Genomic DNA, 27577 nt, shown 5'->3' on the forward strand with positions numbered 1-27577 from the left:
TTTCCCCTCCCCTCCCCCGCCACGGGCAGCCAATGGGCGCTGCGGAGGGGCGTCGCGGGGGCAGTGACGCGATCGGCCCGCGCCGCTCACCCGCGCTCGCTCTCTCTGCCCGGGTGCGGGCGGCCGAGGTCAGCCTGGCGGGGCGGTGAGTGGCTCCGGCCGGGCCCTGGGTCGCGGGGCCCCGCCTCCCTGGCGCTGGGGGAGGGGCCGGGGGCCCGAGGAGGGGCGGCCGGGCCGGGCCAGTCACGGCACCGGGAAGGGGGTGGTTCCCCTCCTCCCCCCCCCGGACCGGCCTGGATCCGTGTCCCGCCGCGCGTGGGGCTGCTCCGGCTCCCGGCCGGGGGAGGGTGTATCCGGGGCAGAGAAATCGGGGGGGGGGCCGGGCTGTGGCCGAGCCGAGCGAGGCGGTTCCGTCCCCGCGCGCTGCGCCCGGTGGGAGCGGGAGGCCGTTCAGCGCCCCGCGTGGGGCACAGCCCTGCGCCCGCCCTGTGTGCCGCGTCCTGGGCCTCGCCCTGGTGCCATTCACCTGCCCCGGCTCCCTCCCCGGTGGGGCCTGTCTTGTCCTCTCGGGCTGTGTCTACACGACTGACTCGCCCTAGCGAAGCGGTGTCACTCCGGGGCGCGATCCGTGCCGGGAAAAGCCCCGAGGGTGGACACCCGTTAAACGGGGAAAAGCAGAGCTCCGCCCCTAGAGCTGTGTCTAATTTGTGAGTAAATCTCATCTTGGTCTTCCTACGCTGGCAAAGTGCCCCAGTGTAGCTGTGGCCTCGGTATGAAACTTATCAGTAGGAGCCAGGAAGTGGGCGATCCGGTTCAGAGGGGGCCGTCAGAACTGGGCCTGGTGTGAGCCCCCATGTGCTGTTACTGCCCCAGAGGAGCTGGCCTGTGCGTCAGGGGAGAAGAGGGCTGTTCTCAGTGATTTCACAGCTGGCTCCAGCAGGACTAGTAGACAGTTCCCAGAAGTACCACCGGCGTTTTGTGCCTGCAATGTGCATGTGACAAAATACGGTACTTAAATGAGCATGCTCCGAGCCAAGCCATGGAGCAGTAATGTGGCAGTGCCTAGGTATTGCAGTGACTGATAGGAAGTAGATACACTCCTATGATGGATGTCAGTGGTCGCCAGTGGGAGTTAATACCAACCTTAGATTTTCATTGTAACTTCTAATGGGAACTTTTAAATTTTCATGGGTTTTATTCCCCCAATTGCTCTCAGTTTAGAATAAGTTATTGATAATGTGCCTAAGACTTAGACTGACTTGTGGATAAATGAGTGAAAGTGAAAGGAAGTGTTTCTTGCATTCGCATACCTTAATGATGCTACCATGAATGAATGTAAAACAAACAGGGCTGAAATTCATTGACAGTTCCCAGCACGAGACTACACTTTATCTTCTAGAGCATTTGATGTCCCTAAGGCCTTGTCTACACTTGCGGCAGCGTGTGAGGTAGACGTAGTTACGTGTCATAGTGAAAAACAGGCTGCCTCCCCACGGTGGTGTGTAGCTACACGTGGCTGCGAAAGGCTTTGGCAGAGGGGAGGCAGCAGGGAAAGGCTCTGGCAGCAAGGATGATGCACTGCTAAAAATAGCAGAGTAGAAGTGGGAGACACTGCTTGGGTATATAGAGAGCTATGTAGGGTACATACCCTAAGGTTCTGGCGTGTCTGTACTCTACTTACCTAAGCAGTGCCTCACTGTCTACACTGCTGTTTCTACCCATACTAGCGGGGTATGTAGTATGTCTACACTTCACACCACTACAAATGTAGCCATAGCCTATGTGACACATGATTTTCGGTTGCTACCGGCCTGGGCTAGATTCAAACCAGGCTATTGGTGGAAAACTCTGTGCCCTAGAGTCATCCAGTTCCCTCTTCTTTTTTAACTTTTAAATATACTTTTGTTAAAGTGTTTTATTTTTTTCTTTTTGTAGGGAAATGTGGAGTTGACCCCGGTTCAGTTTTGTCCCCCTCCTCTTCCCTCCCAATAGATCTAGCTGTGTCATGGCAGCCAGACTGGTGCAACGCTGTTGTCGGCGGCTCTTTGGTGGCTCCACCTTCGCACCCCTGGCAATCCCAGCTTCTCTGTTAGCACCAGCATCCAAGACAGTGATAGCAAGAGCTCTACCTCAAGCAGCTCTCGCTTCATTACACACTTCAAGCCTCCCCAGACAAACAGACAAACTCTCAGTCAAGGAGCAAGTGTACAGCCGATATCCGGAGCACAGAGAGATTGATGAACTCATTGAAGCAGCTTCTAGCCCTGAAGATCTCTTGCACGTGGCTGAACATCACTCTCTAAATGGGAACCAGGCCTCCGCAGTGGTCATCCAACTCTCCCGACTCGTGGCAGAGAAAAAACTAGAAACGGAGAGCATCTTGCAGGACTGTCGCTTCCAGCAAGTGCTCAACGTTCTGAATAGCCAGGTACGTTCCCATGATGCTGCGGGTGGGCGCTCTCAGAGGGAGGAGAAGCATAGAAAGTGCCCTTTCCCTGGTGCTTTTAACCACACTTGATGAGACATAATTTCCCAAAGATCCCTAGCTGGTGGCCTGTGCAGAGTTGGCTGGTCACATGATGTTGGTTCTCCTAACTTCCATCTGTGAGAGACAGAGCACATGGAAGGGAGAGAGAGAGTGACCGACTGCTTTCAGAAAAGGCAGAATACATATTGCACTAGAAACAACTAAAAATGCAGCATTACTTAGATATTCTATTTCTGGGTGTTCAAAGGCTGTAGTGGCTGTGGGTACTATGCGTCCCAGTGGTTAGGCACAGGCAGGAATTGGGGTGAGAGCCGAGCAGACACTACATTGCCTTACCAATTTGCAGTCTCTCTATTGAGATCCTGCTACTTCCTCCCCTATTGGTGACACGAGGCGATAGTGCTTCAGACAGCCCTGCTAAATTCTGTTGTCTTCACAAGGGCTGTAGTGAACAGCAGCACAAGGATTAATAAAGTTTGAATTGGATGGATCAGTGCCAGCAGCAGCGTTGTACCCATGTTAAGAACTTTAGTTTCCCCCTTTGGGCACTTCAGTGAATCCACATCCAGCTCTCAACAGCCACATGGAGCCCTGGATGAGCCCAATGAAATCTCAGTAAAATGATAGGATAGCTAAACAAGAGTAAGATTGGGTTTCACACCTTACATTATGTTCTCCACTACCTAGTCTTAAACTACAGCAGCCTTGTCAAATTCAGTACTGTCCTTGTCTGTGCTCAGTACTGGCCCAGCTGGCTGCCACAGCAACATCTGTAGTTCATGGGCCCCGTGTCTCTATTATTGGACCCTGGGGATAAAAGAATGCTACAGACACCTGGTATAGATCAGTAGAAATACTAAAGCATCTCACCCTAAGAGCATTCCTACACGGGAATGTTAAATTGGATTAGTTTGTTGGTGCATTTAGATCTGGAGAAGGGTAAACAGTGGGGTGGCAAAATTTGCAGACGATACAAAACTACTCAAGATAGTTAAGTTCCAAGCAGACTGCGAAGAGCTACGAAAGGATCTCACAAAACTGGGTGACTGAGCAACAAAACGGCAGATGAAATTCAATGTTGATAATTGCAAAGTAATGCACATTTGGAAAACATACTCCCAACTATACATATAAAATGATGGGGTCTAAATTAGCTGTTACCACTCAAGAAAGAGATCTGGGAGTCATTCTGGATAGTTCTCTGAAAACATCCACTCAATGTGCAGTGGCAGTCAAAAAAGTGAAGAGAATGTTGGGAATCATTAAGAAAGGGATAGATAATTAGACAGAAAATACCATATTGCCTCTATATAAATCCATGGTACGTCCACATCCTGTATACTGCATGCAGATGTGGTCGCCCCATCTCAAAAAAGATATATTGGAATTGGAAAAGGTTCAGAAAGGAGCAACAGAAATGATTAGGGCTATGGAATTGCTGCCATATGAGGAGAGATTAATAAGATTGGGACTTTTCAGCTTGGAAAAGAGATGACTACGGGGGGATATAATAGAGGTCTATAAAATCATGACTGGTGTGGAGAAAGTAAATCTGGAAGTGATATTTACTCTCATAACACAAGAACTCAGGGTCACCAAATCAAATTAATAGGCAGCAGGTTTAAAACAAACAAAAGGAAGAATTTTTTCACCAAACGCACAGTCAACCAGTGGAACTCCTTGTTGTGAAGGCCAAGACCATAACAGGGTTAAAAAAAGAGCTAGATAAGTTCATGGAGGATAGGTCCATCAGTGGCTATTAGCGAGGACGGGCAGGGATGGTGTCCCTAGCCTCTGTTTGCCAGAAGCTGGGAATGGACGACGGGGTTGGATCACGTGATGATGATCTGTTCTGTTCATTTTTTCTGGGGCACCTGGCACTGGCCACTGTCGGCAGACAGGATACTGGGCTGGATGGACCTTTGGTCTGACCTAGTATGGCCATTACGTAAATTAACTGAGTGGCATTCACATTACTTTGTTATGCCACACAGCTCTATGCTACCCACTACTGGTATCAAAAAGTGCCACACCTGCATTTGACAAAAATGTGCCCGCATTAAATGAGGGTCTGGTCGAGATGACCATGGAGCAATGGAAGGCAGGCTAATCCAGGTGTGAAGCAGTGCACTGTGGGGTGGCAGTGGGAGGATTACCTGCACCGGAATAGTTAAGAATTTGTCCACACGAACCTTAAAGCAAATAAACTCACTGCAGTGAGGAGTTAACTTCTCTTCCAAAGAGGATTAATTGCTGCCAACTATGATACTAAATAACTTGATTAAAAAAAAAAAGTTGAGTGTGGGCACAAGACACTCTAATGCAACCAAACTAAAGTGAAGCTGATGTGTAAGACCCCATGTAGACAAGCCCTGAGCTATCAAAAGACAGGCAGGATTGGACCAGGCCAGCAGTTGGACAGAAGTCTCTCAATGGAATTCGGTATCAAGGTGCTGCAAGAAAGGGGGTTGGTGTTTTGTACTGAAAGGCTGAATGGGGCACGAGACTGAGAGTGGGAATACTGAGATTCTGTTCCTGGCTTGCCAATGACCTGTGTGATCTTCGGTAGGTCATGAGCTGTTTCTTCAGCTGCCTAATGGGTGATACTTGTTTACAGAACCTTTGCAAACCACTCTGAGATCTCTAAGAATTCCTATTCTACTGTTGTGATCATTACCCTGAGTCATTGAGTCAGTGTCAAAGGGTGGCTCTGAGAGGCTGCTGTGCTACTAAAAAACGCCCAGTTTCTGACAAGTCGTAAGACTGAAGTCTTGATTATTACAATGTCTGTGGTACCATTTGCCAGAGCACTGGTAGAGCACCCTGGCCAAATTCTATCCGAGTCATTACATTCTACTTCCCTTGATTCCGCTTCAAGCTGAGAAGTGATTCTTCCCTTTCCTTAAACTGTTTTGTACTGTTGATAAATAGCTGTCATGTTCCACCCCAGAGGTGGCTGCAATTTGGTGATATTTCCTTTGTTTTCCGCACAACCCGTGGGGATTCTGAAAGGTGCTTTAGAATCTAGAGTATCATCCGTGGATCTTTGGGCTTCTGATTTTTTTTTTCCAGCTGCCCCTTGGCAGTTCCAGTGAGAAAAGCTAATTTGACCCCACGGCCCAGCAGTGATAGCCCTACGCTGCCCTGTAGGTGACCTAGGTCATTGGAACTTGCACATATAGTCAAGATCTGGAAGCATAAGAATGATGGCCTGTCAGCCGCTTCATCATCAGTTTCTCTTTGGAGAAGAACTGCAAGTGCCCTGTGCCTTTGGAATCATGAGGCAGTTGTGGAATGTACACGGGCGGGGGAGTTTGGTCTGAACACAGAGGAAAAAGAGAGAGAAATGTTGACTGACCCTAAAGGCGATGAAAGCTCAGCCCTGGGAAAACTAGAGCACCACTGCTGTCTCCAGACCAGGGCTGGACATAGCAGCTGCTCGTGCTGCTGGGAAACCCGCAGGCTGTAGCTGAAGTTAAAGGGGCAGTGAATGTGGAGTGTAGACACGAGAGCACTAAAACCACTCTTTGCGGGAGGTGCCTTCCTCCGGAGCGTCTGGCATTTGCCAATGCTGGATGATTGATTCCATCCGATAAATCCTCTAGTGTCTCACTCCACTTCTCGCTCTGTTACAGCCTCCTTTGTACCTAACAATATTCCCATATTTCCTCTTTGCTGCCTAGCTTTCCCGGGTCTGGAATAGCTCTTTGTTGCCCCTCTTGAAGAGCCTCTACCTTCTGGGGCTGGAGAGGCATAAGAGAGAGGTGAGATCGGTGAAGCAGGAGGTGCGCTGGCGGTTGAGACGCTTGAACTTCAGGCAGATTGCTTCCCTGGCAGAGTACTTGGCAACCAGCGAGCAGGCAGAGGATCAGAGTGAGCTGCTGAGTGACGTGGTGAAGCACCTGGAGCTGCGCTGGACGGAGATTGGGGACACGAGAGCTGTGGTGGCACTGATGGTGAAGGTTGGGCACCTCTCTCAGACCCTGATGGACCGGCTGGAGGACAAGGTATAGGCAGCAGCTCAGACATGCTAAGAGTCTCCTGCAGGGTGGATTGATTTAAATAAATCCTTTTAAATCTCCAATTTTCATCATGATTTAAATCAGCAATTTTAATTGTGCTTTCCTTTTGTACTTTCCTAGTTATTTTCATTGGCTAGTAGTCACTGAAACACGTTGATTTGCAACAAAATACGACCTCTACACCAAATTTGGTGCTTCTTTTTGTTAACCAGGAGGATAAACTGTATCTATACACAGATATTGAACCAGATACAGCTTAATTTACGTGTATTTAGATTCTTAATTTTTACATTTATTACATGAGAATGATGCATTTCTCACTTCCTAGATGATTCATTTTTTACTTGCAGTTTGTGTCAAGCTGTATTTGGATGGAAAGTCAAATTTAATTGCAAATGCACAAAAACGGAACTTTACATGTTTTATTTAAATAAACTACCTTAAATGTGCAGGATACATAAGGAAAAAGTTTAGCAAAATTAGGGCCGTCAAGTGATTTAAAAAATCTACTCACAAATAAGCCCTTGTAGGCATTTATACAGCAAGTCAGGCATCCGTGGCAGCATGTTCCCTCAGGGGCCTCATAGGTCTTTTCTGATGTGGAATGTTTTCCCACCACCATCCCCATAATGATTTCTTTTTAAAGCAGTGATCCTGAATATGACAAGCCAAACGACCCACCCATCTGGTCTGAGGTTAAAGAGAGAACTGTTGTGGTTTACTTTACTGAAATGGCTCCATAGCGAGACTCTGTAGAGAGCCTGCCTCACCCCCAGGGCCAGGCTCCACTGAGATCTGAGCACAGAGTTTTAGAATCTGCTCATTGTGGTGGCAGGCTGCCTTGAGACTCCCCTCTTTAAGTCATGACAGATGGGGAGAAAAGGAATGTTCCCTTTCCATTCTGCTCTCCTTCCAGTTCAGCCTGGTTCTGAATCGGATGGCTTGTGAATCACAGCTCTGCAGGCCTGTGTCCGCAGATTAGCTCATTGCTCCGATGCTTACTAGATGTCCTTCAGGCACGTGATCTGGGCTGGGGAAACACTCCCCAGGTTGAAACCACCAATGAGGTCTCTAGGTTGTTTGACCGCAGCTATGTCAAATTCAGTACTCACCTTCTCCATGGTGGGTACTGGCCCAAAGAGCTGCCACAGAAACATCTGTAGTTCATGGGCCCCACATCTCTCTCTCTCTGGACCCTGGGGATAAATATTTGCTACAGACACTGTTACATGCTAATAAAAATACCACAGTTTAGACTGGTTGGGTTGGGATCTTGCCATATAGCAAATTAAACACACCGGGGTAAGGTTAGTAATAAGTGAGATTCCAAGGGAAACACCGGGAAATGGTGTTAGTGATTCAGTAGAGGGAACTCTTTCTCCTGTGTCAGTACTCGCTTTGCTGGTGCATTGGTTTAGATGCTCAGATCCCATGGGACTGAGCCCAGCATCAAACCCTTAAAGTGCTGTTGTCTTTTGGATGAAATGTTAACAGATGCTCAGAGTTTAAAGCCGGAAGAAACCATTCAATCATCTAGTCTCCTCTCCCGCATAGGAAAGGTCTTTTTAAAAAAAAAAAAAAAAAAAAGGGCTCCAGAGGCAATCCAAGTAACTACAGGCCCGTAAACCTAACCTCAGTACCAGGCAAATTGATTGAAACTGAATTAAAGAACAGAACTATCAGACATGATTTGTTGATAGAGATAGATGAACTTGATTTGTTGGGAAGGAGTCAAAATGGCTTTTGTAAAGGGAATTCATGCCTCACCAATCTATTAGAATTGTTTGAGGGGGATCAGCAAACAGGGACGAGGGTGATCCAGTGGATATAGAGTACTTAGACTTTCAGAGGTCCCACAAGGTCCCTCACCAAAGGCTCTTAAGTAAGCTAAGTAGTCCTGGGACAAGAGGGAAGTCTTCTCAGTAACTGGTTAAAAGACAGGAAACAAAGGGTAGAAATAAATGGTCAGGCTCCCCCAGGGATTAGCCAAGATGGTCAGGGATGCAACCCTGTGCCCTGGTGTCCCTAAGCCTCTGACTGATGCTGGGATTGGGCAACAGGACGGATCATTAGATGATTGCCTTGTTCTGTTCATTCCCTCTGAAGCATTGGGCATTGGCCACTGTCGGAAGAGAGGATACAAGGCTAAATGAACCATTTGCAGTATGGCTGTTCTTAAATTTCACCCGGTTACTCCTGTATTGAGTCCATACTGGCCACTTGTGGTTGTAATAGGTCCCACAGTATTTTTTGCAATAGTAATCAGTGTAGCACTGATACCCTGACCGCATTCAGTCAGAAGTAATTAAATTCTGCCTCCTTTAATTCTCCCCTCTGGATACAATGGTTTTCACATCATATCTCATACTGTTTATTACTGTGATCTGCTATGTTCTTCTCCAGAGGTGGCTGCATTTCAGTGCTGGACGATCTTTGAGAGGCTGTTTTGTAAGATACTTTGAAATGTGCCAGATATGTAAGTGATTCATCGTGTAAATAGCTTTATCCCACCTTTACTCTCTGTGCTTAATGTCTGTTGGCAGGCTTTGGAATTAGCCGAGCAATTCACTGCTGAGGACATTCGGAAAGTGGCGTTGGCTTTAGCGCTCCAGAACCGGCGCTCTGTCCCCCTGCTCCGGGCCATTTCCTACCATCTGGTTCAGAAGCACTTTACCCTCAGCACTAGCGTTCTGGTGGACTTGGCCTTTGCATATGGTAAGTGAGTCCAGCCATCCCCTGAACTGCTCAGTCAAGTATCCCGCCAGCAGAGTCCAGTGCAGCACAGTCTTTGCGTTGAACGAGGTCTTTAGCGCATCACTATCATAACGATGCCGTCCTGGCTGAGAATTCTAAGCTCATACGGGAGGTAACAGTTGAGTTATTTGGTACCTCTAATACACACCCGCAATGGAATTGATTTTGTCAGTTACAACGTAGCCCTTACCAGCACACTCAGCTTTTGCATTCTGTTCTATTTAGTTTCTTATGCTCATCACCCTCGTATCAGAGCACCTTCCAACAGTGCATTAAGTGTCACCATCCACACCTACCACAGACTTCGAGCAACAGAGGCTTTCGTTTGAAAGAGGCCTCTGAGTACACAGTAGGGAGCCAGAAATTCCCAAATTCTAATCCCAGCTCTGCAGCAGATTCCCTCTGTCACCAAAGGCAAGTCATTTAACCTATGTGCCTCCGTTTCCCCACCCGCAAAAGGTGTAAGCCTTACTATCTGCCTGTTTCAACAGGTCAGAAGTGCTGTGGTTGTGGGATTGGCAACGAACTGGATTGCCCAGATGGAATTAGGCGTAAAGGGGTGATGTCACAAAATTATGTGATCTCTCCCCATTGGAGTCTTAGTTCAGGAATAGTTGTAAAGTGATACTATTTTATCCAGTGGCTAATATACTACATAGTACAGTAGGTCTCCGCCTGTGCTCTTGGATGTGGCGGGCCAATGTATTTCAGTCTTAACTTGCATATCTCTGTTTGCAAGCTACAGAGTCGATCAGAGTTTTCTGATCCGTCACAATAATGGCCCTATTCATAGCTTGCTTACGTATAAACACCATTAATATGAGCAGAAAGTAACACGCCCATTGGTATAATAATGGGTGTCTTAGTTCTCTGGCCTCTGCTTGCTGGCTAATGGTTTCTGCAGACATTTTGCCTCTCGTCCTCTGCAGGACATCACAAACGCTGCGTTTGTGTTGGTAACAGTCCAGACAAATGGGCAGCGTATCCTTCTACCAGGTAAACCTGTGACGCGAGCCCCTCTATAAACAGGCTGGTTCCAGCTGAGCAGTCCACTTCATTGTCTGACTTGCACATGACCAACTGGCTGCACTAGGGCTACCTAGATGGGGCGGTTATACTCTAAAAAGCAACAGTAGAAATGGCATTCGGAGCATTCCCTGCTTCTCTCAGTGCGTCTGGACTAGATCATCTCGCCTATAATTCGGCTGACGAACCATTGGAACAAACTATCAAGGGAAGTGGTGGAGTCTCCATCTCTTGATGTCTTCGGATCTACACTGGATGCATTTTTGGAAGATGCTTTCGTCCAACGCAAGTTCTTGGGCTCAGTACAGGGGGAGTGGGTTGAAATTCTCTGGCCTGTGTTATACTGGAGGTCAGATTGGGTGATTGATTAGTCTCTTCTGGCCTTAACATCTGTGAGGAATTGAACAAATACGATACCTACAGTCATGGAGTCGTACTGGGCTCTTGCTGGTTCGTGCATTGTCACGGAAATTCTGCCATTAGAATGTAGTTAACGGTTCTGTTGGCGTGAGCCAGAAGAGAGTCCTGCTCACCCTCCCAGAGCTGCGGTGGTTCTGCAGAGATAACAGATGTAGCTTAGGTACAACTCAAACTCCTGGAGCAGATCGGTTCAGTAATTAGGTACCAGTTTGCCACCCTGACCATAACTGAACTTAAGTTCTTTTCCAAACTTTTTAACTTGGCAGGATTCAGTATCACTCTGATGGACTTTCACAGGTTTTTCTTCTCCCCTCCCTGTCTTCTGGAGAGCTCTCCTGGCCCATCTGACACTGTTTCACTTCCCCTGGTATTGTCTGTTTCTGGGGATTTTTGCCCACAACACTCCTCACCTATGATGATGGTTCTTTAGCTCCCTGTTTTCTGTAGCATCCATCACCCAAAGTCCTGATTTTGTTTTCGGATATGGCTTAGTATTAACTTCAAGCTTCCAGCCAATTTATTCCTCAGCCAAGGAATTCCTTTGTGTGTTGAAGAAAGCTGTTTGGATTTAATGAAGAATTTAAAATGAGTATTGTCCCTCAGTGCAGAACTGTAGGGACATTCACCCACCGGCATGGGACTATCTGGAGCTCTGCATTCTGAAATGGTGCACGTGGGTTTGTTTATATGATTAGGAAGGCAAAGGAACATGCTAGCACTTTGGTCTCAAATTATTTTCATCTTGCAGACATTTGAACTACATTGATAACAGACTTGGGGAAATCGACTAGTATCTCCATTATGCAGCTGGTGCAGCTGAGGCCCCAGAAGGTTAAGTGACTTGCCAGAGAGGGAATCCGAGAGAGCTGAGCTAACAACTGCAACGTTCCTGCTTCCTGGCCCTTGTCACCACACTTCTTGAAATAAATCTATGGAGCTATACCTATCTCATAGAGCTGGAAGGGACCCTGAAAGGTCATTGAGTCCAGCCCCCTGCCTTCACTAGCAGGACCAAGTACTGATTTTTGCCCCAGATCCCTACATGGGCCCCTCAAGGATCGAACTCACAACCCTGGGTTTAGCAGGCCAATGCTCAAACCACTGAGCTATCCCTCCCCACTATCCCTCTTCCCACTAGTACTTTGATTTGATTACACCAGCATCAGTGTAACAGTGCTGCTTGATCCTTTCCAACACAAGGGCCCCATGCGCCTCTCTGGGCTGGCTGTCTGACTCTCCCCTTGGAAGTTTCACCTGGTGGGCTGGCTCAGCATTCATGTGGATATCATGAGTACTTCCATGGGATTTATGCTGCCCCTGGGTATTTGGTAATGAGCCTACAGTCAGGCTAGCATCAGGTGTGAAGCACTCTGCAGCCTTGTCAAATGCGGTGCGTTCTTCCTCAGTGATGGGTACTGACCCAAATAGCTGCCACAGAAGCGCCTGTAATTCCTGCCACGTCCGTCTGGAGATGGGGGATAAAAATCTTCTACAGACACCCAGCACGGGCCAGCATCATTAGTCCCCATCCCGTCTCAGCACCGCCTGGTGATCAAGAGAGGCTGATGGGCGTGGGGCAGAGGCCTGGCCTGGTTCTCTGTAGTTGCAGCTAAGATCTGATTTAGAGATGGGGAGGGAACAGCATTCACACAGAGCCTCTTCCTCTCCAGGAATACGGCTTGATGCTTTTGCTCGTTTTCCCCCTGTGCCTTACCCCCCAGACGTCCTGCTCCCCCCTTGCACTGCTCCCACTAGTGCTTCGGAGCTCCTGGCTGACTCCTCCTCAGCAGCTGCTGATTTCTTCTGCCTCTTTAAGGAAAGCTGAATTTCCACCAGACCCAGGTCTTCCAGAAGATGGCGTCAGACCTGCACGCCCATGTGCCCAAGATGGCTCATGGCGACGTGGGGCGCTGCATCAAGTCCTTCGCTTACCTCAAGTGGCTCAACCTGCCCCTCTTCGAGGCCTTCGCTCAGGTGAGGAGACAAGTGGGGAAGGAAAGGGGGAAACAGCCATTGTTGGGCCCCTCTGCCTCAGTTTTCCCAGCTGTAAGGTAGGTTAACGATGCTGAGATGTATTTGTAAAGTCTATGCACTAGGGTACCAAGCTGATGCCTTGCTCAGTGGTAGCACACGCAGTTCTTTGACTTGGCTAAGTGCAAGACAGCAGGTGTCAGTAAAAATGGCTTAAATGTCTCTCCTATGCTGGAGGTCACAGTGTGGGGCACATCATAGCTGGCTCGCTGCAGACGGCTGCCTGGTGTGGCAGCAGCTAACGCTGAGGGGATCATTGAGGGGAGCCCCGGACTGCTCGGCAACTAACCCCAGCTCAGCCCCGATTAACCTGTCTGTGCCTCCGTTTCCTCACCTGCCAGCTGAGGTATTCTGCCTATCTCGGTTTATGCTTACACCCCCGTATCTTTGTGCTCCTTCAGTATAGTGCTGGATGCTAATACAAAGTCCTTGACAGATCGCTAGGGGCCATTTGGCTTATTTCCGCCCTGCGTCAGCGGGGCAGCGCTGTCCGTGGGTTGGATGTTGTAAGCATCAGTGTTAGTGTTTACTTTGGAGCCATTCGGGTCTACACTTACCGCTTTCCCTCTCTGCTTTCCAGTATACCCTGGACAATGCCGACAGATTCACCGTGCTGCAGCTGTGCAGCGTCATCCTGTCTTTCGCCCGCCTGAACTTCCAGTCCAGCCGCAGCGAGAACTTCTATAACATGGTAACATTTCTCCTCCCCCCCCCATCCCCCGTCACGCCCTCAGGCTACATCAGAACCGGGCCAGGTCTGCCAAGGCTGCAGCTCTCCTGAAGACATCTGAGATTGCAGACTTAGGGGTGTCCAGAAGATCTCCAGCTCTGACTTCTGTAGGAAACAGGACAGCCATGCCATAGCCCTGCAGTCACACACCCATCTCCCAGAACACAGTCTGTCCAAACCCGGGGGGCACCGCAGGTCACCTCGAGTACGTGCTCACGTTTGCTCACTGAAGGCCTGGGATCTGAGCTCTTGCCAACAGGAAGCAGGGCATCCCCGCAGGGCCCCGGCACGTGCTCCGTCCTGCTGCGTATGTCAGAGTGCCAGGCTCAGTGTTTTCAGCCAAGCATTGACTTGGAGGCCCCACGCTATGGATGATGTGATAGGGTAAAACAATCCTCAGGAAAGGGTTACGGGCAAACCTGCCTGTCATAGGACTGGGCCAGGGATTTAAAGGAAGGGTGTGTCTGTCTGGGGACAGAGAGAGGCAAGGAAAAAGCCCCCACCACCACCCCGAAAGATTCTCCCTTCCCTTAAGTCGCCTGCTGAGACGTGACAGGCAGGCAGGCTGTAACCCTCTACTGGCTACGTCATCCTGACGCAGGTGGCTGGGAAGGAGAGTGGCTCTCCTTGCTGCCTGTACCGGTGACCAGTGTATGTAATAAACCCAGAGGCAATAGGCACATAATCACTTAATGCAATGGGACTATGACAGCCCTCCAGAGGTGCACATCTGGGTTGTGGGGACTGGAGCTTTTAGTGTCTTACTGCCCTCCCCTGTAGTGAGAGGAAAGACCAGGCCCCAGTGCCTGTGCGCTCACCCGCGGGTCTCTGGCATGCCGTGATTCACCTGTTATGCCTGCCTGTGCCCTTCAGAGCTGGGACAGGTGCACACCTCAAGCCAGGCAGAACGGTGCCTGCAATTCATTTGCTAGGTAGGCATGGATGATCCTAGGAGCATTCTGAGCAAGAGCTAATCTAACCCCGAGCTAATCAAACTCCTCTCTCTGGCCAGTCTAACCCAGCTCTCTGGCTAATCTAACCCAGCTCCCAGGTGCACCATGAGAGCTGGTTACACGCAGACAGAGTATAGGTTTTAGGCCACGTGTTCTCTACCTGTTCCCATAGAGCAGGCAGGAGCTCAGCTACCGCATAGTCTCATCACCTCTGCAGCAAACGGCCTGATGTGTAGCTCCTCACCCCAGGGAGTGCAGCGCTGAGGTGACTCTGCTGGGTTTTGAACCGGAGGCTTCAGTGAGTCTTGGCATTTCTGACCTAATGCTTAGATCATTAAGCCACCCGGTAGCAAAGCTGCTGCCTCAACACAGCCCCTCCTGGCTGGATGTGGCATTGCAGCACCTTCGCCTCACTTTCCCCCACTGTCCTTTGGCCTGCTCTGGCCACAGGCTTAACTGTCTCTGTACCATCTGCTGAGCTGTCAGATACCAAAGTGACCTCTTCCCTGGAGCCAAAGTGCAGGGATGGTCCGAGGTCCGTAGTTCCAGGAGTCCTCCTCTGGTCTGTTCCGCAACCCCACTCTCTTCCATATTCACTTACCAGCCTCTGGGGCCCCTGCTTGGTCTCCATGGGGCCACTCACCTTTATGGGGTCTCTCTCCAGGGCAAGGGGGAGGCACAGTGGCAGGGCAGTACCCGGGGCAGCTTGCCTTGCCGCCCCATGCCTGTTGTGTGCATTGATCGAGGGCCCTGGTCTGCAGGGTTGTCACAGACACCAGAATTAGAAGGCCTCTCTAAAGAAGCGGTTTGTTAAGCCATAAACTACCAACTTTGGCTTATTAAAAAGACGTTAAGGTCTGTTATAACGAGGATGCTGACCACCAAAGGCAGGACAAGACGTAAATGGACTTAATCTGCAACAAGGCAGATACGTTCTCGCTCTAAGGATAGTTAAGCTCTGGAGTACCTTCCAAGGGAGGTTGTGGAATCCCTGTCAGTAGAGGTTTGGAGAACAGGCTGGACGAATGCCTGTCAGGATGGTCTAGGTTGACTTGATCCTGCCTCAGTGCAGAGGGCTGAACTAAATGACCTCTTGAGGTCCCTCCCAGCCCTTCATTTCTGGAAGTCTATGAAAGCCTCTGCCTACAAAACCTCAGTATAATGGTAAGAGGCCCTGCTGCTTGCTGCGAACCCAGAGGGACATCCTGCCAGCACACAGTGATCCAGATGTTCTCAGGATAATGATGCTTGGCACTCCACTGTGGCCGGGGAGGGCACGCAAGGCTTCTCATCCCGTTCATTCCTGGGCGAAGGCCGTGTTCTTCACACGTGTGGCTTTGAAGCATCCCACAGCCCTCGGTTCTGTCTGGCCAACAAAAAATGGATCTCCGGTTGTAGCGCGTTTGTGGCCCTTCAGAGAGCAGCAAGCGTACAATGAGTGGTGTGTGCAGCCTCTGAAGTAGCAACCCTACAATAACAAACCCTAGAGAGCATGTACCATGCAGAGAGAGTCTTGCTGGGCAGCCCACGTCCACATTTCCAAAGAACCAAAATGAGAAAAATCCCTTGACTGCAAATACCCCCTCTGCTGGGAGAAGCGTTTCTCTAGCTACGATGTCTCTCACTAGCTGTGCTCAGGCCAAGCCACCCAGGTATCGGTCCAGTGGCCTCTGAATTCCTGGCAGAGCTAGAAAGACCCAGCCCAGGAAACCCCTCTGACAGCTTGTGACTTTCCTTCCCCAGGTCCATGAGAAGCTTGGTGACCAACTGGGCAGCCTGGACCCGCACCTGCTGACAGACCTGGTGTGGTCACTGTGCGTGCTGCAGGAGGCGAAGACTCCCTACCTGCAAAGCGTGCTGGCCCCACCGTTTTATAGCCAGCTTCTAGGTAAATGTAGATGTGTCTTGGACGTGGGGTGTGCCTGCATCTGCCAGTGGGGACTGGAGGGCGGGGGGTTAAGACATAGGGGAACCTGAGAGCTCAAGGGATTGGGAATGGGAATATTGCACTTTTGTCCTCCAGGTTGTCAGTTCCTGCTGGCCCAGGTGACGGTCATTGCCCATCCCATGAGGGGTGAGATGAATGTAGTCTCAGTTCCATTGCCAACAGATGTCATGTCAGAAATCCACCACCAGGTGGCCCTGTTGTAACAGGCTCAGCAGAGAGGGGAAGGCTTGAATGAGGGATGGTATCTCAGTCTCCCCTCCCCACAGGCTGGGCTGCATATGGGGAGCAGGCCTCGCTGCTGCCTGTTCTAACCCCCAGGACAGGCCTAAAGAGAGTCCTGGGGATTCCACTTCTTTGGGAAGCACATCAAAGCGCTGATGGCTCCTGCACAGCAATAATTCAGCAGCCAGGCTGTGGCTAACCCAGCAGCACTAGCTCCTAATCTCTGCTGGGCATTCGCGGTTGGGTCTGTGGGTGTGACAGGGAGCCGGGTGGAAGTGAGTGTGATGCTCATGAAAATGAAGTGCCAATAGCACTGGCTTGAGTGTGTCCTCCCCAGAGTGTTCTGCCAGGGGGCATCCCTGCTGATCTACAGCCCTGGGCTACTCCAGTGCTGGCCCCACATCGTCCTTCTGGTGCCCTGTAACTGCCCCCCTTGCTGGCCTACCCCTGGGCACGCTGGTGCTGTGTATTTCCTGATGTGGGTAACTCTTCACCAAGGCGTGGTTGGTTGCCACCAGCTGTGGATTTTGGACTTGTCCTGGACGCTGGAGTCTGAGCACAGTTCTAGAATGTGGAACGGCTAGTTTGCTGCTCTGTCCTGCACTCACCCACCCATTCCCGCTGAATCCTAACGTCTGGGAAGGACCTATGCGAACAGCAGCTGTCAGGTCCACCCAAGAACTGTGCAGCTTCCCCTCCCCCGGCAGCCATGTCAAATTCAGTGCTTGTCTTCTCCGTGGTGGGCACTGGCCCAGCCGGCTGCCACAGCAACACCTGTCGCTCATTGGACCCTGGGGATAAAATCATGCTACAGACACCCAGCCTCCGAGGTTTGCAAAGCTGCTCTGGTGGGGAGGGAATGAACTTTGTTCTGCCGGCTCAGCAATCTGACAGGCCCCGAGCCCCTCTCAGCATGAGTACACCACAGAGGGGATTGGCAGCGGCCTCTAGTTAGAACAGCCACTTCCGGAGTCTGCCACAGGGGGCGTCTGTCTAGCAGGGTGACGTCCTTTGAGTGGTGCTGCCCGGGAGGGGGGGGGTTCCCACGTGGTGCTGGCTCTGCTGCTAGGGATGACGTGACACACTGGGCACGCTCCCTCTTGGAGTAACTATGGCCGGGTACGCTTGGGTCTGTGTGCTCGGGTCTCTGTAGCACAGAGCTTCTCCTGACGTGGGGACTCACGGGGCAGTGATAACACTTGTGCCATACCAGTGCCACTGAATCACATCTGGGCACGGGGATCTTACCCCACATGCCTCAAGGACCCTGTGCCGGGCAGAGTGTATGTCCCTTCCTCGCGCTCCAGGGGGTTCTCTCTCAAAGCCCGTCTCACGGGCTTGGTGCTGCCAAAGCTGCAACTGCCCAGTCGCTGGCGATCGGGCACTAGGTGCAGCGGGGGGTAGGTGCCCCCCTGCAAGGTACTGAGCGTTCGTTGCAGTCAGTGGGGGGGTGGAGGTTGTTCGGCACCTGTTCTAATCATTCTGGCAGGACATAGCGCTGGATGGGACCTGCTGGGTCACTGAGTGTGGTCCCTGCTGTCGCAGGCAAGTCCCAGCGTATAATCCCACTCGTCACTGTGGGCCCTGCAGGGTCGGGTTCCGAGTGGCAGATGTGGGGCTAGGCCCACCAGCCCTGACTCCTGCTACGAAGTGGACCGAGTTGAACTTTTAGAGATCTGAGTGACTGAGCCCTCGGTCCAGGCCCCTCCCCTGGGCTGGGTCTCCATTGCTGCCCTTCTCACCCAACAGATGACCAGACGCCCAGAGGACAGAACTACAGGCTCAAACTGATGCATATCAACGCCGCCGCCAGGCTGGAGTGCCCAGGCTACCAGGGGCCCTTCCTTCCTCCAGAGGCCCTGAGTGCCCCGGAGCCGCCAGGGGGCAGGAAGGCCACTCCGCTACAGAGCAGCCTGCAGGAGGTGCTGAACAGGGTGGCCAAAGACGAGGTTAACAGGCGGTTCAACGTACACACCATTTATGGCTGGCAGCTCGGTGAGTGTGTTCTTGGGACCCGAGCCCAAGGCTGCAGTGACGTCAGTGCTAATGAACTGGGCAGCCGCTGCGTGGTCCAGAGGGCACATGGCGTGTAAACTCCCCCCCCGACATTCACCCACTGCGTGGCAGTCCTGATGCAGCCCCCCCATTAGCCCACTGATCCATCACCTGCTAGTGCACCTCCCTCCCGACGTGGGCATCAGTGTGAGGTGCCCCCTCGCCCTGCCAGTGCACCTCCCTCCGGACCCCCAGCACACTCTGCTATTCCAGTCCTGAGCAGAGACAGCTAATGGTGCCAGACGGTTTTGGCTTTGTGATGGGTACTAAGATGAGGCCCTCAGTGCACGTGACCTTTCTACCCCCTGGCTACAGTGGTGACAGGCTCTGTCCTGCCGTGCTCCCCAGCTCCATGGCTCTGGATCACTGGTGGTTTAACAGTGGGTGGAACATGCTGCGTCTCAGCCATGTGCCTGACTGTCTCGGGGAAGCAACAAGGCAGATGGAAAATTGTCTCCCCTCTGGGTCGGCCAGACCAGTCCCTACGTCCCAGCCCGCAGAGCTGCTCGGCAGGAAACGCCCCATCCTCCCGTACCACTGTGTGAACAGCAGCTGTCAGGTCCACCCAAGAACGCTGCAGCTTCCCCTCCCCCGGCAGCCATGTCAAATTCAGTGCTTGTCTTCTCCGTGGTGGGCACTGGCCCAGCCGGCTGCCACAGCAACACCTGTCGTTCATGGGCCCCGTGTCCCGCTCATTGGACCCTGGGGATAAAATCATGCTACAGACACCTGCCGTGAGCTAGGAGAGGGGCTGCTGGGTGTGGCTGCAGTTCCCCACCGTCCACACAGAGCATAAGACACAGTGGAATGGCCCTGCTGGACCCACTGCCGTTGGCTAGCAAATCAAAGCCAGAATGTAGCTCTGTCCAGGGTAGGTTGGTAGCCGGGCAGGTGCTCGGTGACGGGCTGTACCCATGGCTGGCCAGTTAGTGTCACCCTCTCACTGGTGAGCCGATGGGCCTAGGCAAGGCTTTGCACGTTGTGCATCACCAGATCTCCCTGGGGATGTGACTCGATGCTAATCAGGAGCCAGCCAGGCCTCAGGAGTCCCTGTGGTTTCCCCTCTCTCCTGTGTAGACGCCGAGATGATGCTGAACAGCGATAATCAGCCTCTCCCCATAAAGGACTTTGCTGCCCCCCACCTGCTCCAGTCAGAAGGGACAAAACCCCCGCCCCGCGGCACCAGGAGGTGAGTGCCTAGCCGCCACACCAGAGATCAGGCCCTGCTGCTGCCATGTAGGCCAGGATGAAGGGGTCTAAGCCCACCCCAGCCCTGTGGGAGTGAGGGGGGAAGGCTGCTGTGCGTGTGCGCGCTCAGGATGAGGGGAGATGTTTCTCACCTTGCCGTCGTGAAAGCAAAACAGGTGCATTGACTCCCTTGCAGCTCATGGCACAGACTCACTGCCAGCAGTGGCTGCATCGTGACTGCTCACAGCGCCCATCTCCCTTTGCCCGCGTTTCAGCGGAGTCTGGGGAATGGGAACATCAGAGCTGCTGGTGCAGAAGGTGCCTTCCTCAAGCTGTCTGGCTCCTCTGAGTACCCTCCACACACACCTCTCCCTCCTCCCTAGAAGTCCCCACAGAAACGCAGGATACAGGCCAATCGGGATAACCAGCATCTTCCTCTCAAAGTTCCCTTACCCAGCCACTGGGAAAGAAGTTCAGCTGGGGATCGTGGGGGGACCCATAGCCCTTTCCTCGGCTCAGGCTGGAATGAGTGTGCCCCCAGCTCATGTCCATGCTCAGCCCTAGCAGCTGTGAGCAGAACCACTAGCCCCCCTTGTCAGGGAAAGCGGGGGGGCGATGTAGAGGGCGGGGGCTGTATGGGAAGGTGCTGATGCTAATCGGGCAGGGCAGGCTCCCTAGCATCAAGGCCCCTTTCTTTCTCCTTATTAACGTGCTTGGGCCTTCAAGGTTTAGCGCCCCAGGGCTTGGCAAGAGCATGGAGGCTGAGGCGAACGTCCGAAGCACTGCTCCAGGCAGTAGGGGCTGGCTCGATCTGCGTCCAGTGCCACGTGGAGCCGTGTCCACCTCAGTCTGCCACTGTAACTGGCCCCTCAACAGAGCCCATGGGGACTAAACTGCCCTCTCACATCGTTGCTGGACTTATTCTCTGGTTAAATTACTCTAGCCCAGGGGCTGGCAGCCTTTCAGCAGTGCTGTGCTGAGTCTTCATTCAGTCACTCTAATGTAAGGTTCCGCATGCCAGTCAGACATTTTAACATTCTTAGAAGGTCTCTTTCTCTAAGTCTATAATATATAACTAAACTATTGTCGTATGTAAAGTAAATACGGTTTTGTAAATGTTTAAGAAGCTTCATTTAAAATTAAATAAAATGCTGAGCCCCCCAGACCATTGGCCAGGACCCGGGCAGTGTGAGTGCCGCTGAAAATCAGCTCGCGTGCCGCCTTCGGCACCCGTGCCATAGGTTGCCTACCCCCTGTTCTAGCACCTTTCTCCAGCGTTCATATTCACACACACATCAAACAAATCACAGGGCTGAGTCATCTCCTGGGCCTAGTGCTTGTGGCTATAAATGCTCAGACAAGGGCCCTCTGATCTCCTGCACTAATCCTGAACTAATCTCTCCGACCCTGACCCCTGCCATTGCTGCTCCTGACCCCAAACATGCAGCCCTGCACAACTGTGGTGCTTCTGTTACTGTCCTCTGAAGCGTTAGGTATTGGTGACCGCTGCACGCAGGAGAATGGACACCAGTCGCTGGGCCGGGGGTCTGATCCAGCATGCCAGCGCTGGTGCCCTGTCCGAGCCAGAGCAGTCCGCAGTCGCAGCTGGGTAGAGCGGCTCCTCTTAGCGCTGCCAAGTGCTTGTTCCTTTGGAGCTTTGGCAGCCGCTCAGAGCCAGAGCCGGCGAAGTGTCCTGCCCGCTGAGCCCAGGGTACACAGCGCTCTAGATTGTGAGAGATTTGAGCTTGCGCCCGCTCCTGAGTCATTCAACCCCATTCCCTCTGTGTGCGTCTCTCTCGCAGGATCGCCTTCCTGAGGTGGGAGTTCCCAAACTTCAGCAGCAGAAGCAAGGACCTGCTGGGCCGCTTCGCCATGGCCCGACGACATGTGCAAGCCGCCGGGTTCTTGATCGTGGATGTGAGTAGCCAGCGAGGGCCGATGCCTTCTCCCCCGGCTCCCAATACCAGAGTGAATGGGGGCTCGACCTCCGTTACCCGACAGCTGTCAGACAGCACAGCATGCACCTTAGTGGTGTACGGTAGCCAGGAGCCCTTCCAGTCTCCCTCTCCCCTGGGGAGGAATGTGGCCTCGCTCCGTGATCCAGATTCATTGCACGAGTTACCTGAAAGACAGCAGCCGAAACCATCACTGGGCCTGAGGGACTGATCTGAACGGGGACTGGGAGCTGGATACACAAGAGACCTGGCCTCAGAGCTGACTACGGGGCCAGAGGTTGACAGAATGAGCGCGAAGGGGTGGGATTATTTAGGTTGGTGCAGGAGAGGGGGTCAGTCTAATGCAGGAAGATGAGATGAAGGCCAGAACTTCCTGCCAGGGAGATCTGGGGACTAGTTTTCCCAGGCAGACGGGGAGGAGCCGCTAACTGGAGTAGCCAGAGCCCAGTGACTGGGCTGTAGGGAGTCATCCTGCACGTGGTGACTAAGGAAGGGGCTATATGGCCTAGGTCTCTTCCTGGAAGTGATATTAAAGCGGACCCCAGATCAGCAGTAGGGGCCAACGTCCAAAGGGGAGCAGCCCTGCTGTTTGTGCTGCACGTCTGGGGAGATGTGACCTTACCTAGCTCCCTCTAACGCTTTGCCTTGGCCAGTTGTTATCAAATGTCCAGTTTAAGGGGCCTTCAAGGGGCCTTTTCCCAGGAAGTGCTGAGCACCCACCCTTGAAGAATGAAGTCTCTGCAGGGGGTCTCCAGTTGGGCACCCAAAAATCACTGTCACTTGAAAGTTACCCCCCCACACACACACTTCCAAGCGGTAGTGGATCTTGGGGACCCCCTGTTCTGAGTGGGTTCAAGGAGGTGCTTTGGCTCAGCTTGGGGGCATTTTGACTAGAAGACTCTGCTGCGGAGGTGCTTGTGTGAGGTCCGGTGTGTGTCTCAGGTGCGGGGTGTTCTGCAGCTGTTGCTGTTTGGAGACACTTGCATAGCCATAATCAACAGTGAGGCTGCCTCTGGCCGCAGCAGCTGGGACTCCGTTAATATCAGGGTAGCGAGAGCATACGGAGGAGGGGCAGAGCTCCAAGCATACAGCCTTAAACCAGAGCGATGGGTGGGGCACCCAGTGTTGTCTCTGCCCCTGCGTGTCCAGCGAGATGGTCTGTAGGTCACCCGGGCTCCGGCCCCCTGGGATCAGCAAACAATCCTCTCGGGGCCACTCATTGTTCTAGACCCCAAAGATGGGGCAGTGGCGGGGATGACAATGAAGTGAACTGTCAGCCCTGCCTCTTCGTGCCCATCGATCCATCTGGCAGGAGGCCTGCCTGCGGACCAGGGCTGGCAGCACCCCTCTCTGGAGAGGACAGGTGTAAACTTCCCAGCAAAGAGGTCGGAAGCAGAGGGGGGCCGTTGCAAGCCGTGTTCGAATGAGGCTGAATGCTGGGGCGTTGCCTTTTTAACTCTGGCCAGCAGGGGTCGCTGGGCATCAGCCGTGAGCCTGGGCGTGAGGAAGCTGTTAGGGGTTTTGTTTATTGATTGGGCACAGCGGAGGTGCCAGGTGCCTTAGAAATGGGGTCCTGTCCCTGGCTAGAACATCTGGTCTATAAACCGCACTTACCCGAGAGCCCATCAGAGTAGCTGGCCCTTGATCAGCCTTGTCTGGGAGCCAGGAACGCCACAGGCCTAACCCTGGCGCTGACCTCCTCTCCCTCAGTGCTGCTGGGTGAGTCCCTGCTTTGGGCCTTGTCTCCACGGGCAGTGCAGCTGCGCTGCTAGTGCAAACCCTAGTGCAGACATACCGCGCTGCTGTCAGCCATGGCCTGATCCGGGGCGCTGCATCTGCCTCTTACCCACAGTGGGGGCTGATAACCCCCCAGCAATCAACGCCTCTGCACAGTGGGGCTGCTCCTGTCTCCATGGGCTGTTGTGTGACTTAGCACAGGGTTTCCCATCCTCCTGTGCTAGCTGAATACAAGGTATGACTGTTTCTGTGAACCAGACATTAGCCTGTTCCCCCTTTCGCCGCAGGCTCGTTTCTGCTCTGTCCCTTCCCCCCGCCCCCACATTTATAGAATCATAGAATTCAAGATCAGAAGGGACCATTATGATCATCTAGTCTGACCTCCTGCAAGATGCAGGCCACATAAGCCGATCCACCCACTCCTGAACTAATTCTCTCCCTTGACTCTGCTGTTGAATGCTCCAAATCATGATTTAAAGACTTCAAGTAGCAGATAATCCACCAGCAAGCGACCCCTGCCCCATGCTTCGGAGGAAGGCGAAAAACCTCCAGGGCCACTGCCAATCTACCCTGGAGGAAAATTCCTTCCCGACCCCAAATATGGCGGTCAGCTGAACCCCGAGCATGCGGGCAAGACTCTCCAGCCAGACCCTCTGGAAAAGGCTAACAATATCCCAACTTATCAAAGTTCCCCAGTTTTCTAGGCACCGCAGCAACACCTGCATTCGGTGCGACACTTACGCCAAGTGTCTGAGGAGCACAGCGGAACTCCTGCTGTTTCTCCACAGCCTGTTCTGTTCTCGTCCTCCTGCCCACGCACTGTCGCTGTGGGGCCTTGGAGGCCTTTCCAGCTCCTTGCAGCTTCTGGCTCCCCTGAGCTGTATATAGAAGGGGAATCCTACCAAGCAGGAATGTTTTCTCCCGGTGTAAATGACTAGATCCCTTCCCCAGGGACCGCTCTCGTCCCCACACTTCCAGTGCAGCTGGAGGCGAAAGCTGCTGATCCAAAGGCAGAGACGATAGGATTCTGTTTTCTCAATACCTTTCTACCAAGGTGCCTGTCTGGCCTAGCGCTCAGGGGCTCCTCAGTCATTGTTTATTCTCTCAGCCCCCTGGGGGGGAGGGGGCAGCAAAGCTTATGGAGACAGTGATTTAAGGCCAGAAGGGACCATACTGATCATTGAGTCTGAGCTGCTGCAGAACCCAGGCCAGGGAGTCTCGCCCCAGTGGGCAGCTGAGGCACATGGACTAAGGGACTTGCCCAGGGCTCTGGAAAAGTCGGTGGCACAACCAGGAACTGGAGTCCCAGCTCAGTGCCTTTCCCCACTGCTGCTCCATGGACTGCAATCTGCAGCCCCCACTTGGGAAAGCAGGAGGCGCTGCGGAAGCCGGCGCTCTGAGGCTTGTTAGTAACTGCAGCGAAGTTGGCTCAGGAAAGCAAGACACAGCGCTCCCCTCATGCACCCTCCCTGGGCCCGCCAGCCACCTTCACTTGCTACTAAAGCCAAGACAATAGACCATATCCCAGAGCAAGCAAGTGCAGAGTCAGCTTCATTCCAGTTTGTGGCCAATATCAACAGCCTGAGGCAGGACCTGATCTGAAACTAGTGCCAAAATTCCCACTGACTCTAGCTGTGCTGCCGTGGGCCCTAGTTTCCTTGGTAGATCTATAGACCAGTGACTTACGTTCTGCATAGTGTGTGTCATCCCCACCTGGCCTAGCTGCTCCCGGCATTGGCTACACATTCCACCCTCTCCACACGGCTGCATGTTTAAATATCCCTCTCTGCCGAGCATCTCTTCTGTCCTCCTTTCTAAATCCGAGTTTTGTCTGCCCTGGTAGTGGGGAACAGGCCTGTGGGGAAGGAATAAGAAAGTGGGTGGGTGAAGAGATGAAATAGACCATGCAACTTTTGAAATGCTGTGTGTCCAATATGAAATTGAGCAGATCCTAATCCTGTGCTCATTAAAGCTCCCGATTCTTCCTGTAGAGTCAGCATCTTAGCTCCTCTGCTTTAGATAGTTACCTCTCTGATGTTAATTGGCTGGGGTATTGTATTCATTGCTACTAGCTGTGTATTGTTGCTGTGCTGCACCCCAGAAGTGGCTGCAGTGATCCCCTATTACCGTTTGCCTATCCATTTAATAATAGTTGGCATTTGGTTGTCGCACTTTGTGCCTCTAAAGCGCAGAAGAGTTATAAAGGCCACCTGCAAAGTTACCATTTATACAAATGACTTCAGAGCCTTCAACAGACACGACCTTCATTCGTCAGTGTAGGACGCTGCCCCCACCTGGTGTGGAGAGGTATATGAAAGGCTCCAGCGTGTCTGATTTGGCAGAGGCTGGCAGCCCCAGAGGCCCTGCTACCAAACTACTCGTTAGTAATAGCAGGCAGCCAGCTGCCAATGAACAGCCTGCTCGCTCTGCACACTTCCTAAGCTTCTCTTGCACTGTTTTGGTGGGGACCCCAGCAGCAGTAGCGATGCTCCCAGTGACAGTGATACAGTAACACAGAACCTACACAGGGTAGCCAGGAAACGTCACTTTCAATTAGGGCATTTGCCCTGCAGCCCTGTCAAATTCAGTACTCACCCCTGCCCTGGTCGGCTGCCACAGCAACATCTGTAGTTCATGGGCCCCACATCTCTACCACTGGGTGCTGGGGATACAAATATGCTACAGCCTGTGTGGGCTGGGAGACAGTATTGATCTTGCTTTGAAACAAGGAAGTGTTCCTACAGCTGCCAGAACAGGGGTGGCTGCGTCACGCGCAGGCTGTTAAGGAGGTTGGGTATCTGAGCCCCTTTCCTAGCAAACCCACGTCCACATTGTAGAACCTACGCGCGACAGCAGCTCCCTCTGTGGCAGAGTTGGCAGAAGGGCCAAGGACTGACTGCAGACTGCTCCCTGCTGGCTGGCCGGAGGCTACCAGTGCAGTACATTCTGCACACATGCACCTGGGTTCTCGTGTCTCCCTCCAGCACTACCCTTATTTTTATTTCTAAGCATTTTTAAAAGTATGTGCTGAAGAGTGTTGCATCCACAGTGAGTGAGTCTAGCTGGTGCAGCTGCCACCCATTGGAGGACTCAGATGTGGGGTCATTAGTCCTCCATGCACTGTCTAGTTACGTGACCGCTGTTGGGATAGGAGATTTTGCAGAGCTGCAGGGTGCTGAGCGCTCTAGATACCGTCCACCATTAGCCCAGGCCAGCCACACACAAGCTGGTTCCCATCGGACGTTTTGCAGCACCAGACAGCGAGGTGGCCAGAGAGCTCTCCCTCCCTGGAGTGGGCTGGAGACGCTGGCTGATTGTAACTGCCTCTCAAGGCAGGTTAGGTCCTGCTGGAGTCTCCTGCTGAGACTCCCAAGGGCTGTATCTTTGCTCTTGAGGCAGCTAGGGAGGGGGGATCTGTTTTCAAGCTGAGGCTGCCTCCTGTAGCTGCCCCAGTGCTCTGCTAACACCACGCTCCCGGAGGAGAGCCAGGCAGTCTCAGGCCAGCGGGTTTGGGTGTCCCAAGGGCCACTGTGCATCCCTGGCAGTGTCTGGAGGATTCTCTGGCAGGCTTGGGGCTGTGACCCCTTAGACACCCCACTGCAGAGACCTCCTCCCTTTTGGGGGCTGGTCAGTATCACCTGGCTGATTGCTGATCAGTCCTGCCACTCTCCACCAGGGCCGAGCAAGCTGGCCCTGAGAGAGATCAGCACGGTCGCCCCAGTGTAAATCCTGACCCCGCTCCCTGCCCTCTTCCGCTGCAGGTTCCCTACTATGAGTTTCTGGAGCTGAAATCGGAGTGGCAGAAGACAGCCTACCTCCAGGACAAAATGAACAAAGCCGTGGGGGCAGAGATGGCTAAGTGACCCCTGAACCCGTCGAACGATGGGCTCTGGTGTTCGCATCCGGCATTGCCTCAGTCGACTGGTGTGCCGCTGCTGCTGCTGTGAATGGGCATTGTGCTCCCCGGGGGTGGGGAGGAGGAAGGCAGGGGTGTGGGTAGCGTTGTGTATGTAAATATGTGTTGGAATAAATTCCCTCTTGTACAGGC

The 27577-nt window shown here is 52.6% G+C and overlaps 1 protein-coding gene and 6 non-coding genes across 9 annotated transcripts; all 7 read left to right on the top strand.

Moving 5' to 3' along the window:
- On the top strand, positions 1-27577 carry TBRG4 (transforming growth factor beta regulator 4). Of its 3 annotated transcripts, none has more exons than XM_045004752.1 (11): positions 1-145; positions 1936-2428; positions 6172-6495; positions 9054-9225; positions 12527-12684; positions 13322-13432; positions 16168-16312; positions 18344-18589; positions 19727-19838; positions 21640-21754; positions 27291-27577. In XM_045004752.1, exons 2-11 carry the CDS (start codon positions 2006-2008, stop codon positions 27390-27392), a joined length of 1908 nt encoding a protein of 635 aa, XP_044860687.1. In that variant the 5' UTR covers positions 1-145; positions 1936-2005; the 3' UTR covers positions 27393-27577. The 3 variants fall into 3 exon arrangements, with proteins under 3 accessions (XP_044860687.1, XP_044860688.1, XP_044860689.1); XM_045004753.1 differs by lacking the exon at positions 1-145 and adding an exon at positions 480-707; XM_045004754.1 differs by lacking the exon at positions 1-145 and having other exon boundaries at positions 2299-2428; positions 6326-6495.
- Positions 3187-3324, top strand: LOC123365472. The gene has a single exon (XR_006577606.1). It is a non-coding gene; the product is annotated as a small nucleolar RNA SNORA5 (small nucleolar RNA).
- LOC123365471 lies at positions 7596-7735 on the top strand. Its single transcript, XR_006577605.1, has one exon. It is a non-coding gene; the product is annotated as a small nucleolar RNA SNORA5 (small nucleolar RNA).
- LOC123365477 lies at positions 12082-12211 on the top strand. Its single transcript, XR_006577611.1, has one exon. It is a non-coding gene; the product is annotated as a small nucleolar RNA SNORA5 (small nucleolar RNA).
- On the top strand, positions 17297-17414 carry LOC123365475. Its single transcript, XR_006577609.1, has one exon. It is a non-coding gene; the product is annotated as a small nucleolar RNA SNORA5 (small nucleolar RNA).
- Positions 19243-19380, top strand: LOC123365474. The gene has a single exon (XR_006577608.1). It is a non-coding gene; the product is annotated as a small nucleolar RNA SNORA5 (small nucleolar RNA).
- Positions 26098-26220, top strand: LOC123365476. Its single transcript, XR_006577610.1, has one exon. It is a non-coding gene; the product is annotated as a small nucleolar RNA SNORA5 (small nucleolar RNA).

The sequence above is a fragment of the Mauremys mutica genome, chromosome 2 (assembly GCF_020497125.1).
Source record: "Mauremys mutica isolate MM-2020 ecotype Southern chromosome 2, ASM2049712v1, whole genome shotgun sequence".
NCBI lineage: Eukaryota > Metazoa > Chordata > Testudines > Geoemydidae > Mauremys > Mauremys mutica.

Bases quoted from the DNA above. Each gene is read 5' to 3' on its own strand.
- TBRG4 (XM_045004752.1), top strand. From the start codon at position 2,006: ATGGCAGCCAGACTGGTGCAACGCTGTTGTCGGCGGCTCTTTGGTGGC. The intron at 9,226-12,526 runs GTAAGTGAGTCC...TGCCTCTTTAAG, and splicing joins GGACTTGGCCTTTGCATATG to GAAAGCTGAATTTCCACCAG. The intron at 12,685-13,321 runs GTGAGGAGACAA...TCTGCTTTCCAG, and splicing joins TCTTCGAGGCCTTCGCTCAG to TATACCCTGGACAATGCCGA.